This window comes from Tachypleus tridentatus, chromosome 13, assembly GCF_004210375.1.
Source record: "Tachypleus tridentatus isolate NWPU-2018 chromosome 13, ASM421037v1, whole genome shotgun sequence".
Lineage (NCBI taxonomy): Eukaryota > Metazoa > Arthropoda > Merostomata > Xiphosura > Limulidae > Tachypleus > Tachypleus tridentatus.
Genome location: NC_134837.1, coordinates 78066373 through 78088097, shown reverse-complemented (window position 1 = coordinate 78088097; position 21725 = coordinate 78066373). Strand labels below are relative to the sequence as shown.

General features: G+C 31.5%; 2 protein-coding genes across 2 annotated transcripts in view; one reads left to right on the top strand and one right to left on the bottom strand.

Annotated features, from left to right (window-relative positions):
- Positions 1-10448, top strand: part of LOC143237195 (synaptotagmin-1-like) — a 61551-nt gene extending 51103 nt beyond the window's left edge. Inside the window, exons 7-8 of the mRNA XM_076476177.1 lie at positions 30-147; positions 4437-10448. Coding sequence (XP_076332292.1) covers positions 30-147; positions 4437-4732 — 414 coding nt within the window. The 3' untranslated portion in view covers positions 4733-10448. The remainder of the gene's footprint in view (positions 1-29; positions 148-4436) is intronic.
- A 3875-nt stretch (positions 10449-14323) lies between these two features.
- Positions 14324-21725, bottom strand: part of kud (oligosaccharyltransferase subunit 5 kud) — a 31740-nt gene continuing 24338 nt past the window's right edge. Inside the window, exon 4 of the mRNA XM_076476178.1 lies at positions 14324-14528. The gene's annotated coding sequence lies outside the window, so the exon portion shown is untranslated. The remainder of the gene's footprint in view (positions 14529-21725) is intronic.

Below are 21725 nucleotides of genomic sequence, written 5' to 3'. Positions count from 1 at the left end.
TATTTCACGACGTTGTTCTATCTTGCCAGGTGTCTAAAAATAGGCCTGAACTTTTGCTGTCTCTCAATTACTTACCTTCTGCTGGACGATTGACTGTCGTTATACTAAAAGCTTCGAATTTGATGCCGTCAGAATATAAAGTACATGGTAAGTTATCAACAGTATTTTCGTCGTAATCGTATATTTGTAATAAACCTGGTAGCTTATTCTAATAGGAGTAAAATTATGGTGTATAAAAACTGCTATTAAATTGCAGAGCTGAATTTGATTTTTAAGAATGTTCATGAGATAGATTTAGATTATATATCTTCGACTACGATACATTCGACACCAAAATGTTACGCTCCAATTGCGTGCCATATAATATTATAATGCACAATTTAGTCGATTTATTATTTATAGTTAAATGTAAAAGCTGATATCACATTTGATATATGTTAGTTGTCAGTGTTGTATTTCAAAATTAAAACTGTAGAAATATGTAGGTTAAAAGCACGACAGCCTTAACGTTTTGTTTCAAAATGGCATATCAATGCGTATGAAAATAAAAACTATTTCCAACACTCAAAGCTAGAAATGTCCTTAACTCGGTGAAACGTTGTCTGTATCGGGTTTAGCAGTTAAACTTAAAAATTTTGATCTTAACTGTTTTTAAAGTGGCTATTGTTTTATCTCATTTCACAAATATTACGCGTTATATCTCGTATCCATTGTTTGTGGAATTTTTTAGCGATAATTTTTGTTATTCTTTTTTACAGAAAAACAAAATTAAAATAACTGTAAAATAAATTCAATTTCACTTTAATTTTAGTAAGCTGATACAACTTACCAGCTTTTAATGCTTTATTTCCCAAATCTTTGAAAGATCAAGGGCACATAAGATCGTTATCGATACATCATTTTTCAGTTACATCTAAAAAAATCGTTACATTTTGAAAAAATTATTTCCTTAGTTAAACAGTTGAATATCTTCTAGAAAGAACATAAAACTTTCAATATGGTATTTTTTAAATTCAGGGTTGAAGTAGAGAGAGATGAGATAGTAGCTTCAAATTTCTGAATATGAAGTTTATCTGGACTCTTGTAAAGATGTGGTAGAATTCCTTTAAAAATATTTTTCTTCATAAGATCACTTCATCCTCTTTCAATCTCATGTATGATGTATCTACTGCAAATATCCTTCATTTCATGAATACTTTACTTTTCACTAGAAGAACTGCGTAACAGAAAGCCTACTGCTTAGAAAGCTAATAATTCTCAGGTTGTTTAAGAACAAGCTATTGTTAACAGTTACTGGCTATCATGTTTTGTAAGTGCATTGATATTAAATTAAATTAATAAAATCTGAGGCCAAGCATCGATTAACCAAATTGTGTTATTTAATAATTGTGTTTGTTTGTAGTTTTAATTCTTCAACAGTTGTTTGCGATACAGAGTTATTCATTACGGATTTTAGATTTTGCCTTAAATTCCCATGCTTTAAATAATTAAAAAAAATGCTCTTTCAAAATCAAACCTAATTAAAGACTCAGAAAATGTGTTCATCTGTTGGCAAAATAATGCAGTGCATTGAGTTTTTCTTACCTCACAAAATGACTTACAGGCTGTAATTACCTGTTGAAAGCTTCCTTTCGTGTAAAGGGCATTAAAAAGGCGGTTTATGATATGTTAAAATCAGGACCAACTGGTAATCAAACCTATAGCTATGGTGATCTGGCAGTCGTCCAATCTGGACTTCATATATGATTTTTGTTTGTTAGTTTTTGCTACTATCGTTCTAAAATTTACGGTATTATTTTTTTTTCATAAATCCAAATAAATTAAAAATAAGTTGCATGTATTGCTTTGTAGATAAGTAAAAGTTCAAAGGTAATTAAGTGTAACGTTTTTCCTCCTCAGTAATAATTTGAAAGTGGCTTGTGTTCTTTGATTCCTAGTATAGCTACGAAATATGGCCTCATATTCAGTATAAATATTTTACTTGCTCTTGTATTTAACTGACTGAGAGTAGATTTTGTGTAGTTTTGTTAACGCATAAAATAACCATAGACTATTTTATTATGTTTTAGGTGGGCAGGATTGTTCACAAACTATGGTAACAATTAGCATATCCAATCACCTTGCTCTTGGCCATCTCCGTAATTTGAGTGTATAGAGATGGTAAACCTTGATTTTTTTAAAGTGTTGTGATTTACAGATCTTTAAAATTTAAAGTTCTTGGAAGGTTATGTCACAAGACTGTTATATTTATATACATACTATTGAACCGTTTTGATATAGTAAGGGAAGACGTAATTTCATCACGGAAATCGGGCTATTCCACAACTGACTACTAGTCGCTTACTGGAAGTAAGTTAATAATAATATATATATTGTAACTGGAAATAACTGGATAACAGAGCAATCCCTTGAAGTTTAAGTAGTAACCTCCACTAAAACTTTACATAAGCACCGGTTCACGTCTATGAACACAAAACAAGAATCATCTATATGTGCTTATCTTAAAGAATGTAGCCCAAGTGAAGATGAACTGTCGAAAGCTACATGCGTGGTATATCACAAATGAAAACCAGGAAAATGGTGCTACGTTAAATATACGTCTGTAATAGTTCAAGCACATTATTATCGCTCTACTAATGATAAAACATTTGAAAAATGGTTGAAAGTATGTTTAGAAAGCTTTTCTAAGGGGCGTATAATGGTTGTAAGTTATAAGTTTAGAAAAATGCCAAGATGAACTCTAAATACTATAGTTCTGGAAAACATGAAAACAAAAACAGCGATCTTAGTGAGTTGTTCAAAAGTCTCCTGCAGTAAAAATTGCGCAGCAAATAAATAACCCATAACAAGTGTAATTATATAAAACTATGGTACCCAAAATATTTTAGGCTGTGGCTCCCTTGATGTGAATAAAAAAAAGTTTGAGCCCCACTCCCCAACCTATAACTTTAGCATGGTGATTGAAATACAAGTGCGTACAAAAACAATAACATCTTCTTTCGACATACTGTATTATTTAATTAAACATAATTTTTATCGGCTTATTATTTATTTAGAATTAAAATTAATTCAACGTGTTTCTTTGCGGCCCATTTTTCGTGACTTTTCAGAAAAAGTTTTACTTTGGGAAACACTGATGTAGAACATAATCAGTAGTTGGAAAAAGGGCTAAAGGCCGTTACACTCTTCCTTGTAATAGTTTTATGAACATACCCTTCTGTAAACTTGTAGAAGCCATTGTTTTTATCATAATTTAATTTTGAATGAATTTTGTTATTGTGATCGTAAAATTAAGCACACAGATTATAAAAAGCTAAAATTTAGCTTTGGAGTTTATTTTACAGTTTTGTAACACTGTCATACTTTTATATTTCAACTTAAAAATTCTAAACTTTATTAAAGTTGATTTATTTGAAAATATTTACATAGACTTAACAACACATTATCACATCATAATATTCCTCGAGTTCCGGTTTCTATGTTTATTATAACTGTTTCAAAAGTGTTATTAAGGAAGACTAGTGTTGAGTATAAATGTTATAAATGTTCTCACTTGTACACTTGTAAATTCTGATAAGTATCGTTATGAAAATAATATATATTTTTTATTCAGTAGTTATTAAGATGTGCAAGTACACAATACATAACGATTCTAAATCAATGTCTTGAGCGTTTTTAATGTTACGTTTTTCAAATCCTGTTATTGCATATGCTCGCCTTTTCAACCATGGAGGCATAAAATAGAATGACAGTGAATTCTACTAGTCTTTGATACAGAGTATCTCAAGCGTTGGTAGTGGATGGTGTTGACTACCTGCCTTCCCTCTATTCTATCACTTCAAAGTTACAGACGGCTAACACAGAGAACCCTCGAAATTTGACATTTTCTTAAATTTTTGATATATAAATTTTTCATTTTTCTTAACTTATTCAGTAAAATTAAATACAGAATTGTTAGAAAACAAAAAACTATCGGTTAATGCAACAGTTTTGTAATCAAAGAGACGTAAAATTACGTCATCGCGACGACGTAAAACAAAAGGAGTAAAATTTGTATGTTGAATGACCTGATAGTTGCGCCCGGCATGGCTAGGTGGTTAAGACACTTGACTCGTAATTGGAGGGTCGCGGGCTTGAATCTCAGTTACGTCAAATATGCTCGTCCTTTCAGCCGTGAGGACGTTATAATATTACGGTCAATCCCACTATTCGTTGGTAAAAGAGCAGCCCAAGAGTTGACAGTGGGTGGTGATGACTAGTTGCCTTTCCTCCTGTCTTACACTGCTAAATTAGGGAAGGCTAGCGCAGATAGCCCTCGTGTAGCTTTGCGCGAAATTCGAAAACAAACCTGGTGGTTGATTCCTCATAAACTTAGTTATACGTGTAATGGAAAATCGCATATGACTGTAAGTAACTGATGTCTTTCCTTTTTCAAGATTCTTATGTGAAAGTTTGTCTTACATACCGAGATAAAAGGATGAAAAAGAAGAAGACAACCAAAAAAGGATCTAAAAATCCAGTGTGGAACGAAGCATTAAGTTTTGATGTATCGGAAGAAGACTTGAAACATTGTAACCTTGTGGTAAATGTTGTTAAGTGTCACCATGGTAATTCTCTCCATTTGGGTGCCTGTAGTTTGGGTGAAAATGAAAGTGATAAAGGAACATCTCATTGGGAGGTTATGTTGCAGAACCCTAGAAAATCCATAGCAATGTGGCATGACCTGTATTAGTGATCATCTTTTGTTTGAAACTACGTCAAATGTCCTTTGTAGTAGCACTGTGAAATGTTTATTTTTTGTTTCGTCGTTTTTTAACGTATACGCCTGTTGTTAAGTCCAGCATCTGTATTTATTAGAAAACATTTGAGTTGAAACACTTTCATCTCATGACAACAAAAATTTCTTGTCAATAGAAAGTAGAATTGCTATCCATCATTATATTATAGCCAAAATATTAGTATTTCATCAAGAGATATATTTTAATGTGTTTTTAGTGTCTCGTAGTTATTAATTGTTCAATTTGTCCCACGGAGATATAAAGAATGTTGTTGTTCTCTTCTAGTTAATTTATATTGGATTATTATCTTGGTGTGGTAATAGCTAAAATTCTGGACTTTAATTAACATAGTACCACTGACGATTAAGATATTTCAGAAGAGCTGTTTTTAAGGAGCTGATTAAACAGTATTTAGGCGCATTGAACCTGGAAATAATTATATTTTGGCCTAATAGATAGCGCCTGTAAATACGTCAAAGACTATATATCACTAAGCTTATTCCCTATGTCTACGACTACGAGTACGATGAACTTTTAATCTCGCCACCTAGCAGCTGGTTTGATAGCATTTCCAAGCCATCTATTTTAACCATGCATTTCGTAACATGTTCAGAAGTTTATAGTTTTTTACGATTCAGTGGCCATTCACACTAAATATTAAATGTTTTAATCTTAAAATAATAAGTTGATCATAAATCAATTAATTTTGGTGGCAGCTTTAAGCAAGAGGAAATTTTCCAGACCAATTTCTCGTATACAAATTTGTGAAAATATATGGTTCAATCGATTATTTCGAGATATGCAACGAAACTCTCAAAATAATGTTTTGGCGTTGATGAAAAGTCTTCCCAAAGCAAGGCTACCCGTCTTCATGTCCATCCCTTTTTGACCTTGATTTGCACTGTAAGAATAATGTTCAACATGTATATAATATCTAGGACACAATGTGTGCTTAGTAGAAACAACAACCAATATTCTTCAGTTACTTCTTACTGGTTTTGTTTTTTAACTTCACAGGTGTTTGGTCTTTTATGATTAGATTCAAACGTTTTTGAACAACTTCTCTTTCTGATTGCCTCAACAGAAGCATCCACAAAGTTTGCAAACATCACACCTTTCAACCTTGCATTTGCAACTGAGACTGGGGTAAACATGATTTTTGGTCATTCTTCTAGTGTATATTGTCTAGTTTAGCACCGAAAATAGATCACCTATAGGTAGTCTTACAAAGGACAATAGACATGCGTCAAAATTTGGCCAGAAATAAAGATTTATCTTCAAGAGATGAACCGATAAGCACAATTGTCAAAGTCTGTTCGAAAGTTTTAAAGCTAAATTATTCTTAAGGGAATTTATGTGCTTTTTATCGTTTTTCGAATATTGTTATGGCTAAAACAGACAGTAATTTCTATATGATTGACTCACGATTTCAGGCTTAACACGTATGAGTCATACTATAATTCCTGTGATATCATATTCAAACATGATACGGGAAAAGATGATTTACTCAGGCACTTGAAACTGTTTGCAACAGACACAAGAACAAATTCATCAAGTATTATTCCATGTTATACTGAATAATTTTTGTTGAAGTTTATAAAAATAGGCATACACAATCAGCACATTTGCCAGTCATAAAATATATATATAAAATGAAAAATCTATTAATGCAGTCACGTGATCCATTAGAAAAATAAATAATACACAGAATTAGCTGCACAATAAAGCATTTAATATGATACAAAATTAATAATTATTGTGTGTAGTAACACGCTTTTGTCTTTTGATAAACAGCTTTCGTTAACGTGGTGAACTGCTGGGAAATTATAGTGCGTGAGGAAATTTGCGAAATATAACAAATAATGAAAAGAAACAAAGTAATACTCATGATATAAAACGGAGAAATTACTGCAATCGATAATTGTTATGTTTTTTAAACGTGTAAACTAAATGCTAGCTTTTAAAACTAATTTGAAGCTAATATATCAGATAAGCCCCTCAAACAGAAGATATGGAACTGTGAAACAATGCTGGACTCACAATGGCTTAATTAATGCTGAAGAATAAGTAACGTGAACACAAAGTGTAAAACACAGTGAAAACAATTATTATTATACATTTAAAAACATACTTGCTTAACTACAGATGGATGCTTCTATATTACTTCTACTAGGTTAAAATCAAGATCAGGCTGGGATCAGATATGGTAAAATAACAACCAAAAAAGGAAGTTTTTTTACCTTGAAGTAAACTTCTCATTTACCTAACAACACCACATGACTATTCTTTTTTCATTTCAGGTATGTTGAGCCGTAACCTTTAAATATTACCAATAAAACTATTGAGGGATATTGCAATTGACTTCCTGAAGCATGACCGCTGTATGTTATGTTATCCACTCGCGATAACAGGTATTAAATATTTTTGAAATAACAAAGGCAACTTGAAACAAGATAAACTTAACGGTTTTCTTGACCACGTGTTGTGTAAAAAATTGTATATATACACAACAAAAATAAACTTAGAATAAATATTAATATTACAAAAAGACATTACTTATGGTATATCCCTACATTACACGTTTACATGCTTTCTATCAAATCTGTCCTGTCCTCCAGCGGTACAGCAGTATGTCTGCTGATTTACAATGCTAGAAAAGGTTTAGATACCTGTCGTGGGCAGAGTACATATAGTATACAGTGTAGCTTTATGCTTAAATACAGACAAACGATCTATCAAAGTTGACGCTTGGAGTGCTGTAATTAGTCTGATTACACTTTTCTGGATAATTGGACTGTCCTAATAATATAAGTTGGAACAAAAAGTTTTAATGGAAAGTTGGGATCGTTGGTTATTCGCAGAATTGTTTTATTTTCGATACTTATTTAACATTTGTTGGAATAAAAATTACACAAACAAGTAAAGTGATTCTAATAAGATATTATCACTTGTTTGTATATTTTATTGTGGCATTATTTGATTTTGGATACTTTTTATAACAATTTTACAAATAACAAACGATTCCTATTTTCCTTTAACTTTTATATGCCCATCGAATGAACACAACGTCTATAAATTTTCATAATAGCCATATCCCCAGTAGCTATAACATTCATAAGAATTAAAAGCACACTCACAAATGTATAAAAATTAATCCTTACTTTTGCCTACAGATAAGTGTATAAAGCTGCTAAAGTAGGGATTCTTTTTTGTAAATTTGCAATTGTGATTTTAATGTTTGTTCTATTACTTTTGTAGCAGGGTTCCGACTTCAATTTTAGATTTATAATTTTTAATACTCTTGTTTGTTTAATTTTTTATGTTATACTTGTATAAAGTATATACTTTACTTTTCGAAATTGTCATGTGTATCCATCGTTAGGAACCGCCATCTCTTGGGTATGAAATATATTTAAATACGTGCATGATATATTTACCGTTTATATATATATAAATCCGTATATGTTTATCACACTATCAAAAGTGAATACCTTCGGATCAGTCAAGTACACTGGTGAAATCATGTACCGCTAGTTCGAGCTGTGTGATAGCTAGGTCCGCTGACGTGACCAACTGGGCGGTAGACGAAAAGGTTGCTTTTTTAGAAATTTGAGAGTTATAATACCTAAAATTGTAGCGACCCTTTAGGCGTATCATTAGTGTGTGTGTGTATATACATACATATCTTAAAACTATAAATTTTCAAGCCATAAACAAAACATATTAACGTGAAACAAAAGACGCCTTATCCTTTACTAGTGTCATATGCAGTTACAGAATTAAAATGAATTTACTATTAACTGTTGATTTTTGTCTCTCTCAAAGTATGCGAGAATGGTTTCCATTGTGTACAAAAGAATGCTTTCAATTGTAATTGAGCTGCTAACATATCTGTAAAAACTATAACACTGTACAAACCCTTAATCCATTGTCTACCAAAGGTTACAATGGTTGAAGAAAACTCCCACTGCAAAAATAGTTACATCATTAATTATTATAGTAAATTTTACAATCGTTTGCTAGTATTGTTTGTTGTATGTTAACATGTCAGGTTATTTTAGTTTATATAAAGAAATAATTACTCAAATTTTCTCATCTGTTTTCATACAAGATCATCCATTTCTGATACATTTGAACTCCTACATGCTAATTATCAGGCAGTTGCTGTAGATGTACATTTATGTACTTTTAAGTGTTTCAAATTTACTCTGACTTGATTAATGAAAAGGCATCAATCTTGTGCATATGAACTTCGTGTTTATTACAAACTCCCTTTCCTTACTTGAAACATACTGCAGCATCACACATTTCATCTTTGCTTAATTTTGAGATGGAACTCAAGAATTTTTTTTTTTTGATAAATCAAAAGATGTTTTATTGTAGCTTTTCCTGTTTACTTATGGTGTCCTCTTCTAAACAGATGTTCTCTCAGGAAAGAAACGTGGATGATATTATAGCTGCTGTAAAGGTGTTGTAACAATCTCCACATTTAGTTCTTTTCAGATACACTATCCATCCAGAAGTACTAATGCAGTCATCTATCAGTTTGGTACCTAATTTCTGCTTTTCTAGTCTGAAGGATTATTGTTTTGGTGGAAGTTGTGCAAGATTTATTATAATATTGTACATTTTGGATCATTGAAATTTCTTTTGTTTAGTTGCATGTAACTAGAAGGTCAAAAAAGAACTGGTAATTTAAAATTAACTGGGAGTTTTAACAAATAGACCCATGGTAAAATGCTTGAAATTTACAGTTAAACAACTCCACTGATTATGCAAGTGTGTGTTACACTTCCTTACAGTGTGAGTAGGTTATATATATTAATAACTTTAAAATTACTACCTTAGGCATGGACTAGTAATTGCATGCTAGGTTACAGGTCACAAAGATTTATAGCCACATGTATGATGTTATTTGTTGCTTTAAACTTGAAAATGAAATAACTAAGAGGGTATATGTACCTTTCTCTTTACAGTGCATTAAAAAAAACCTAAAGAAAAAATAGTATTTAAGCTGAAAATGAGACAGCTAATGAATGTTGTAAGAAGCATCTAAATTTTCATTATAAGATAGACCATTAAACTAGGTTTATCAATACAATATCATTATCAATGTGGTCAAAGTGCTTACATAACTAACATTATAATTGTTACTATAATACATACACACACACACACACACACATATATGCTGAACTGATTATGTTTTTCATGAAAAAAATGTTTGTGAAACCTTGTCTTTCAGCTTGAATGTTTTGTCATAACACCATGTATGTTATTTGTTTTATGTCTAAAATGAATATCTTTGTTCAGCCATTGAATTACATCAACTTTTATAATTTTTACTACTCTCATGACTGAAAAATATGTAGGAATGTTACCGAAGTGGTTTTTAATGTACTTGGAATTACTGATATATTTATCAGTAACCACATAATGGGTTCTAACATTTGAAAAGTACAAAATACTGTGTAATATAATCTAAGGTAATAGTTGATCCTAACCTTATTTTACAATTATAAATAGTGGTATTAAAATGGTTTTTAAAACATATCTTATAAAAATGATAGAAAGTCATTCCAACATAAAAAAATACATATTTGCCAAACTATTTTGCACAATGTTATGTCATGTAAGAAGCAGAAATAAATAAAATGTATATTTATGATTTACATGCAAACTTCATTTTTGAAAATTTATACAGTGCTTAACCTACAAGCTGTGATATTCAAAAATAAAATAACTCATATTGAACACAATAGAAAACATGTCTAAATTAATAGTGATAAGTCTAGTAATCATAATGAAGAAGAAAAATAAATGTTTATGATTTTTATCCCAGAGAATCATTGGTTCATATTACCATGATGAGAGAAATGGTTTTTTTTTTGTATTAAAAGTCAGATCTCATGCTCAGTTTGTTGAAATATAAATTATTTCATCAACAAATGGAAGTCATCACCATGGCTTGGAAATTTTAAAAACCTCTTGAATTACTTTGAATAATGAAACACTTAGCTGTCTAGAATAATTTGATTTTTTTTTCCTACTGTATTCATTCTTACCTCCAGTTACAGAGTAAGAAAATTAAAGCAAAAGCTGTTTTTCTATGTTTGTATTTTAAGAAATATACAAAGAAAGTTTCTGAAGAAACATACTAAATTTTATTATGGATATAAAGACTTTATCTAACTTCTGAAAATAGTAACTCTGGGAAAGAATTAAGGTAATGGTTGTTTTCATGAATTTTTAACAAATTAAAATGCTTATCATAGAACATAATAACCACAGACACACACAGATACAACTCCTTCAATTATTTCATAACACAGCAAATATCAACCAGCATCTACTTAATTAACCATAAAAGAAATTAAATAGTTTTTTTTTAAAGAAACTGAAAAAAATGGACACATAACAAAAAAGAGGTTTAATATTATATATTTTAGCAATGGAAGAAAGTTGCCACAATGCAACAAAAATATACAGAATAAATGCTGAAAATGGCATTAATCAATATATTAAATCTAAATATCAATAAAATTACAGGTATGTAATCAGTGGAGCTGCCAAGCCAAGTAAAATAAAGATTCAATCAAAACACTTAACCTATATGCCAAGCAGAATTTCCTCACAAAGTTCTATTTAGAAAATAAATTTTATCTACCAAGCTTTATAAGTAATCATAAAAATAACAAATCAACAAATTTCAACAAACATTTAGATAGGTATTCATAAATATGAAAAAAAAAAAAAAATATTCTACAGCAATGAGACATCATGAGTGTAGATGTTATAAGAAATGTTGATGCAAAAAATGAAATCCATACCTCAAACAAGACATAAACAGACAGCAGAAAATAATATGAAACAGTCAAATCTGTTCTTGGGAAGTAACAAACATACAAATTAAAACTTAAAAAAATAAATGGTAACAGCAATCTCAGTTTGGTAAATAATTAGAACTTCAATTTGAATAATAAACTCAACAAGAGATAGAAAATTTCAAGTTTATTACACTGATAAGACACATGCTTCAAATGTTCACATTACCGAGCTTTTTTCATTGTAATTAATCCTATGTGTTTTACAAACATTAAACCTTATCAAACCCTGTAAGCAAACAGTAGTATACAATTACACATTAGTAGATTAAATGTTTGAGGAGGGGGTTAACTTTTTGATACTTATTCACTTACAACTATTCTTCAATGTAAGCATACAATATTTTTATATTAAATATATGTTTATTTAAATAGTGATTTTGTTCATAAGATTATCATAAAAATATTTTCAGTTTGTATTCAACATAATTTTAAATCATTAATCTTTATCTGATGATACTTCATAATTACTGGTTGAGTGCACTAGTGGTAAGTTTTCCAATAACTATTTTTATATGGTGTAAAGTTATAAAGTGCTTTTTTTTCATTTTAATAAATCATGTAATCAGTCTGAAATAAAATTTACAACCTCCCAAAGTCCCAACATGTGACATTTTTTAATACAGTTTTACTACTGTTTATAATGTAAATTTTCATATTTATTTTAATAGAGCACAATTCACAAATCTATCACAAACCACTACTTCAAAATCCAAGTTAGTGTTAAAAGATAAAAGCAATTTAATACTAAAAATGTTATCCTCAAAAATAAATTAATTTATATGATATACATCTAGAAATTTTAATAAATTATACTGTTTCCATTCTGAAATTTATTGTCATGTAATAAAATAATCCCAAGGTTTAATACAGGTTCTAAACTATAATTCAAATAATATATAAAATTAAAAAGACCACCAATTAAATTAAATTAATGTTTAAAATTAAACACATTTAAACTGGATTATGAGTAAAGGTATTATTATGATATTATGTATTATGATAATACAGCAATACAATACTGATATTGCATCGTGAAGATGCAATAAGGATGTATTGATACAGTGTCTGATATGATACAATTTATGTATCTCCATGAAATTTACCACTTTCAGTAAACATTACAAGTCTTTTGTACAGAAAAATCTGAATTTCTAATAAAGTACTTTTTGGTAAATATTAATGATTAAAAAAAAAGAAAAATAAATCTTGAGTACTATATTGTCTTCATTTCTTTTATCAAAAACATTACGTGCAAAGTAATATAAATTAACAATAACAAAATAAATACATAGATATTAATTTCTTTTTATATTACTTCTCTTGCCAGCTGCAATTTAATTGATCAGGTCTGAGAATTTGACAAAGACTATAAATTTGTATTTAAATAAGACAATGTTAATAATATAGATTATAAATTAAAGACTGTCAAACTTTGTAACAAATCACTGGTTCTGCATCTAGATATGTATTGTATTAAATATTATGATGTGATATGCACCCCTAAGATTTAAAATGTTATTTCTGGTATTATGTTTAAAATGTCTGTTGTTCTTTTGTGTGTGTGCATGCTAGAATTTACCAAGGAAGTTTAAATAACTAATATTCAAGGATTTCTCTTATACACACACAGTTGGGACTATATTTGGTCATTACAGTAAAAATGGTATCCACTCTGGATTGTAATGTCACAAAAAATACTAATCAATGTGACAAAGAATGTTCTTACATTTTGTGACAGCAGAAGTTTAGCATTTAATGTGTAGTAAAGGACACAGCATCAATTTAAAAACAATATTTTAGATTCTTATCTAAAATGTAAATATTACATTATATAGATTCTTTACAAAGAAAATAAACCCCAGAATTTCTCTACTGTGCCACTTTGCTGAACTTTCCTCAATAAAAACAATTTTTTTTATTCATTGTTATGTCCCAAAAGGTGTTACAATACTGGTATTTGTTTCTTTATAAAATAATAAATACTATTAGTTTGTATTAAAAATATAGATTCCCACCCTAAACAAACTAATAGCCTGATATAAAGATTCCAACCTCGGTCAACTAACCATGCTCCTCAGCTGTATCATGATTCTACAACATCTGAAGAAAATTTGCATGTTTATTACCATAAGTGTGATTAACACTAACTTAGCCTAACTTTCATTGCTGTATGTCTTTTTCTTTGTCAGTTTTTAGAAAATGTTTATTTTGGCTAACAACTAAGAAAAACTACAACTGTAATAATTACAAAGTTCCAGAAACTGTTTGTTGAACTACTTTAATTAAATCTTTATAATTTTAATATAAAAGTAATCTGTATTTTTGTACAAAGTTTTAAATGTAAACTTTAAAAATAACACTCAGTTTTAGCACAAACTTTATGATACATGTACAGCATTAGCACTGTTTCAGATTACCTATCTAGAATTAAATTAAGCAAATCACTCAGTATCTTGTGATACTATTTATTTGTGACAAGTCATCCTTAATGATTCAACATTTACTCACCACAATTCTGTAGTTTAACCACTATTCAACAGTAATTAAATTATAGTTTTAAGGTATAAAAATATTGCTGATAAAAGTCACACATACAACCAATTATTTGTCTGCTTTGTTACTTGACAGACAAGTATTGTAAATAATAAACAAACTCAATATGTTTAAAACAGCAGGGTTTAATTATATTTTCAGAAATAATGTGTACAGAGGTTTGTAATTCAGCTATATAATCAAAGTAATCTACAACATAACACTGTATGAATAATCCAATACTCATATGTTGGTCCACCCTTTTCAATGTTTCTATTTATCCTTTTGCTTTTTTTTTGGAATCCATTATTTTTAGGTATGTCTTCTCAATCTAATGAAATTGGAGATAAAAAGTTGATATAAATAAGCTTACTTCTCACAACTGTAGTTAAAGAAACAATTATTGCAGTTACTGTAGGGAAACTAACAACAATGATAATGAATATAACAAAAAAAAGGTTAAAACAATGATGAGAAAAATTATATATATATTTAAATAAAACATCAGATGGCTACACCTCACACCACTTTGTCACAATTTAAAATATTTTTCATATTAAAACTCCAGAAGAAAGGTTTAAGCCAGAAAATGTAATACTTAGTAGATAAAGACCTGTATTATTCTTAACTACTTAACACATTTTTAATACACTTTAGCTAGCAAGAAAGAAACAACTGGTTCTGATGCCTGGACATGAATGAGTTTATTTCTTATAGAATTAATCTCAAAACCATATTTTTACCTGACTTTGTAAAATAACTTTTCTGTGAAGCAAATTTTGTTATAAAACATGACATCTTTTGTAACTGTAATGCTCTTCACATTGTAATATTCATTTGTAGAAGATTTTTATAAAATGTTGTTTGAATAAATATTTATTGAAATTTTAACTCTAACAAAATCTAAAAGCACCTATAAAAATAGTTACATATTTGAGTGAATCAAATAGTAAAGTTGGTGACATTGACAACTCAAAATTTAATATCAGCATAAATTACAAACTAAAGTTTGACAGCTTCAAACTTTAGGACTATGTAACATGATCTTTACATTAAAGAACAACTGTTTAATATAACCTGATGTTTGAACTGCTTACTACAATAAGGACATTAATAACTGATATCCTTTTTCTCTTTATCTTGTAGACCTTCCAACTTCTGCAGCTTATTATATAAATAGCATACTGATTAAAATACAAATACTATCGATGGAATTTATTTTAACTCAAACACAAAATTAAACTTCAAGCCACTAAAAAAGTAATAGAGAGTAACTGGTAAACTAATTCACACTTTTAACTTCAACATAACAACAACATACCGTATCATTAGTTAACAACTACTACTACAAGGATCCCAGATGCATGCTACCTTAACATAATAACATACCATGTCACTGTTTAACATTTGGAGCATGTATCTTAGACATTATAATTTTCTTACATCAAAAATGCATTTCTGATAAATACTTATATTCTCTCACAAAATTAATTCTCATTCAGTGTTGCCCTCTATGTGCGAGCTTTTTCTCTATACATGCTACAAGCGTTATGGTCCCCCCCTGTTGGAATTACTCTATTCCAACACATCTTTCATGCAAACAAATCATGCATCACCTCTTAACCAACAGTAGCATTACATGTTCAAGTAATGCATGTGACTTCTACTGAACCTTCACTTTGAAGTTTGGCAGAAGGTGTGAGGACTGGAGAAGTGGTGATAATGGATGGAAGTGTGAGGGGTGGTAAATACTTACAAGAAATCCATTCATTATAGGAAAATTATAACTTCCAATATAGTACTTGATTCTTCTCACAAGATTAGCTTGAATTGCATCTTGAGGAAGAGGAGAGACTGGTGCAAGGAAATGAAAGAAGTACCTCCAAAAGCATCCATAGGATACCCCTAACAATAAGAGATATAGATCAGAAAAGAGGAACCACACTACTTCTGAGTCAGCTTACTCCTCACTCATGTGTAGACTGTGTAACACACAAGGGCAGAAATTGTGAAGTGTCAAGCGGCTGGGGCTCAGCAGATGATACTCGGTAGCTCAACTACATCTAAAACCTTCTCAAAGTGTACTATAATCCACACAAGAGTAGGATGAGGATCATGCCATCTTCACCTCAAACTCAATGGATTAAGGATTAAGATCCACACTGATTTCTGAATGGGCCATGATGATCATTACTGATCTATCAGTCTGAAAATTGACATCCAGTATCAAAAGGAAGTCTATCATATGAAATCAACTCTTCCAACAATGGCACAGACCAGTACCATCCAAAAGTAATAACATCTCCATATGAAGAGAATAAGCGATAGTCAAAGATAGCACTGTAACAACTCCACATACTAATACCATGACCAAGGACACAGATGGACCAATTGGGGAAGGAAGACAGACAAATCAAACTTAGTTAGGATTTGCACTGATTGGTTTACTCTAATCTGAAACATCTATGCAGGAAACTGACTTTCATGTGAAGGTGAGATGAGGACTCCCAACTGAAGGGGTGAACTGTAACTGTAAAGCTCATTCCAGTGTTTATGTGAAGTGTATCAGATGGCTACATCAACCCTTAAGGTGAGGGCTTAACTTTGGTGTTTGCATAAAAGAAGCAGAAGGTCTACATCACCCAGTAAAGTGGCAGCTCAGTTCCCACAGTTGTGTGCATGTTAGCAGGAGGCCATGCCATCTATAAAAACAAAAGCTCAACTGCATGGTTGTGTAAATGGCATCAGAAAGCCATGTAAAACATAAGGTGATAGCTCAGTTCCCATGGAGGCCACACTGCACCATCATCTTACACTCAACTGAATGGCTTCAACTTTATCTTAGTGGAATGCATACAGGAGCAGTTGGAACTGAAAGTAGTTAAAACTTTCATATCCACTTGAGAAAAATAGGGCAGCAATGCTGTGGCCAACCTAAAGGAATGACATCAAAGACAATGCAATAGGTGGCCACAAAATCTTATTTTGAAAAGTAACCACTGTTTGTTTGTTTGTTGTTTTGAATTTATGTAAAGCTACACAAAGGTTATCTGGGGTAACTGTCCCTAATTTAGCAGTGTAAGCAGCTAGTCATCATCATCACTTTCTGCCAACTCTTGGGCTACTCTTTTATTACCAACAGATAGTGGGATTGACTAACATTATAATGCCTCCATGGATGAAATGGCAAGCATACTTGGTATGATGAAGATTCAAACCTGCAACCATCAGATCGCAAGTCGAGCACCCTAACCACCTCGTCACATCAGGCCAAAAGCAACCATACCAAGTTATTCACTCAAGGCATGGCAGAGATAGGCAGCAATCCCTTCTGCTTTACTTATGTAGTCCATGGGTGGTACAGTCTGGAATGGGCAAGTTTATGAAGCAAATTATCATAAGGTGATCAACCATCAAGCTGTTTTGTAGAACACCTCATCTCTATAGTGAGCAAGTGAAGCCATGGGTGAGAGAGTGCAAGTCCTCCATTGGACAAGAAGCAAAGATAAAGGTGAGGTGTCAGATCTCAGGAAAGAGAACAAGGTAAAAGAAGAAGGCAGGGAAAAGTAGGCCAAATGAACCAAAAGGTGGACCCATTTCATAAGAGTAGAAGGTAAAAGATCATAAAACGAGGAGAATTTTCAGAGAGTAAAATGTTGGTTGCATGTACCCTGAAAAAATAGAAGTAAATGCAAGTAACAATAAAGGGCCCTGACTGGACATGGAAGCCTACCTGAATGCAGTCTAAGGTAATGATATAATAAAAAAGCAAAAGAGAAGTAAAGGATGAACTAATATTTCATGTTGCTGAGGTCTTGGTGAGAAAAGAACAATCAGAACAAAGGAGAAGATATGTGAAATAAAGGGTATTTGAAAAGTCAATAGCAAACAAATCAAACCATTGATGCCCATGGGTCAATATAAGAAGGAAATATATTTTAAGGGATAGATGAAACAAGAAGCACAAGTGGTTCAAACAAAAGAAAGGTGAGAGTATGTCACAATCTGGAGACATCCAAATCCAGAAGAAATGTATGAGCATGAACAAGGAAAGTGAAAACACTACAGTATCAAGTGAAATGGAAGTTATAGGATAAGGCCAGTAGTCATATCAGGAAAGTGAGAAGATCAAAGACTCACAGTTGAAGAGTCAGTTGAGAAATTCTGCCACACAAACTGCATCAGAAAGAAATCCCCTATTAGCATACCAACAGCAAAAGTGCATTTGCCTAGTACAGGAAATCCAACGTTCAAAAACAAATCTCTGAACTGGGTGTTCCCTTTATGGTTGATATGTGCCACCACTATAAAGTTGTCAGAATGAACCATTACTAGATAATAGCTAGTGAGAAAAGGGAAGTTGTATTATGCCCAATGTACTGCTTGAAGTTCAAGAACATTGATATGCAAGACAGTTTCATCAACAGACCAATGACCCAAAGCTTCCTGGTGACTGACTCATACCCTCCATTGTTGAAAGAAAAAGTTCATGAAAATTTGGAGATCTGGGCTCAGGGGAAGGAAGTATCACACTCAGTGATGTATATGTCTTACACAGCCACCACTGCAGGGATCTCATGTGGGCATGGCCAAGAAGAATCAGTGATGTCCTTGAGGACCACATCCCCACGTGATAAAACCTTGCAAGCTATAAGTGACTGGACCACGAGGGCATAATAAATTAAAATTCTATGAAACAAATATATGTAGGAGAAATCAGAGCACAACTGATGTTAGTGTCAAAAAATGACTTCCAAATGGATGAAATATTGAGTGGGTCAAAGGAATGACTTCTCCAATTTGGTCAACCAGTCCACCAGAGCCACCACAGAAAGGAGATGATGAGTATGAGTGGCCATTTCCTGCTTGGAATAAGCCAAAAAGAGTCAGTCATCCATTCAGTAATGAAACAGCATCCCCAGAACAGGAATATGATAAGCAAAAGGCTGGACAAATCACATAAGCAGCCAAGGCGAGTCCAGTGAAGAAGGCCACAAACCAGTAAACCACCCAGAGATAAAAACCTGAAGATAAGGTTGAGATGAAATGCAGACTAATATGGAGGACAGAAGGTGAAAGATAGCTGCAGAAAACTCCTCAGACTTTCTGTGGAAAGCCTCCAATAGGAGATGTATGGAAGAAATATACTGCAGGAGGGTAGTTAGAGTAAGATGAAGTCAAGAATATTTGGTATCTGTTAGACTAACATTAAGTTCAGGATCTGCCCACCAAAGAGGTAACAATGAACCCAACAACTGCTGATCCAAAAATGAAACCTTATCAGAAGTCCTCAGGATATGCAGAATGTTGATCCCCTCAATTGTGAGACAAATTAATCTGCATATACCTGAATATTGGATGAGTGAGAAAATGCCAAAAATTGTTGAGAAGATGACTCATATAACAAGGAAGGATGAGGTGAATAAATGATAGGGAAAAGGGATAAAACATAAACCCAAGATGCAAGATCCATGAAGACCAAAACAGGCCTAGATGATTCCTCAAGCTGCAGTTAGGAAGGAATGGCAAGTTCTGTAGGTGGGAAAAAAATGATAATAATCCTCATCATTCTGAACAATTTCAACCTACTTTGAAGGAGTGTGGGTGATGTCTGAGGACAAAGATTGACTCATGTAGCATTTAGTCTCATAACACATAAAACAGAGAAATCCATTGTCAGATCACTCACACATGAGGCCTGAGAAGAAAAGAAAAGGTCATTGGTATGACCCCAGAAATGGTAAAGTGAACTTAGGAATACATAACTCAAAATGATCACAAATTGTTGAGTGCAAAAAAGTGGCATGCATATACTGGTATTTAAAACAAACTAAAAAATGAACCACTTCATGATGAAAAAAAAGTTAATCACATTGGAAGCATTAAGCACATGAAAGAAAATGTTTGAACCCCACTGTTGCCAAACAAGAAGTGAAGATTTGGTAGAGCATGTCATGCTACTAGTGGTAAAGAGATGATATACAATAATTTGTATGAGAGATATGTTGGAATACAGTAATTTCAAATGGGGGAGTGTAAGGCTTGTGGCATGTGTAAAGAAAAAGTTCACATATAGAGGGCAGCAATAAATGAGAATATTAAATATTGTAAGTGGAGGTAAATGTTGGATTGGGGATGTTACTTTAACCTTTTCACATTGGGTCATGAGTCAAATGTCATGCCATTTCATTTGTTGATTTGCATTCAAACTTTTATTGAACTACTATTTTATGAACTTGTATCAATAAATCTGGAATCAAACTGAGATTATAATTCAAACTCTAATATTATATATGAGTTAATTTCTTAATTTAAAAGTAAATAGTAAAATATCACACCTAAATATAGATTTTTTGTGAGTCATGTGGTATGTATACTAAGGCTATAATTTCCTACCAATTAGGAACTCAAATAATCAATACTGACAAGCTAAAATATAAAATAAGAACCTCTTCCTATTTTGCTGAGGTATGGCTTATGTACTGAATAAAACACAGTGGCCCCACTTGAAAATAGTCCCTTATTTACACTTACTTCAATATATGATATGTCAATAATCAATCAACAGCTTAGAATGTCCCCATACCAGTTTTATCAATTTTTATCAACCATTTCAATCTGTGAAAAAGCTACCACATTCTTTTGAACCAAGGCTTCACAAAGGTAGGTAGGTTGTGTCTTTAGTCTGCTCATAGTTATATTTTAAAACTTAAATACAGCTTAGTTTCTAAGCTTAAAAAAATTATAGTGAAAGTTTATGATATCAGTACAGTTATTTACAATTTTTTGTTATTAAACTGGATACATGAATCCTTAAAAACATTTTGTTTGATATCCTCCACATGTGAAATTTTAAAAGGCTTAGCAACCTACATGCAACAGCAACTGAATTCACATTCAGTATAATAAAAATAATAAATAAAATGAAATATATAAGGTTATGAGACTTGAGAAACTTAGACTAGACATTTGTATTTTCATGTTGTAATATGTAGTTATTCTGGCACAAGAAAAAGCATGACTTTATATTTCCTTATTATTTTTTTTTATGATGGTTAAGAGGTCAGTCAATTTATACCCCACGTAGTTAAGGGTATATAAAAATAGCATAAAATATAAAATCTTACTGAAAACAAACATTTGAGATGTATTTTAAACACTACCCAAATAATATTAGAGATTTTTGAGACAAAAAGTTTTTTTTATCACAACATGAAATCACTTTGCACTCAGACTAGTAACAAAACAGACTCGATATTTATACAAACAAATCTTTACTAAAATATTTCATTTAAAAATCTGATTTTTTGTGTGCAAAAAAATTGTAATATTTTCTAAAACTCTACCTAACATTGTGAAGATACACATGCTATATCAAAAGTTATAGTGCAAATAGTTAACGTGCACATGAGTAGATGATCAACTCGTATATCATACAGAGTCCATTGAGAAAGGGTTAAGGTAAAAATAATAATGTACTACATTATTACATAACAATTCAGATACAAATCCAAGATGTGCTTCTTTA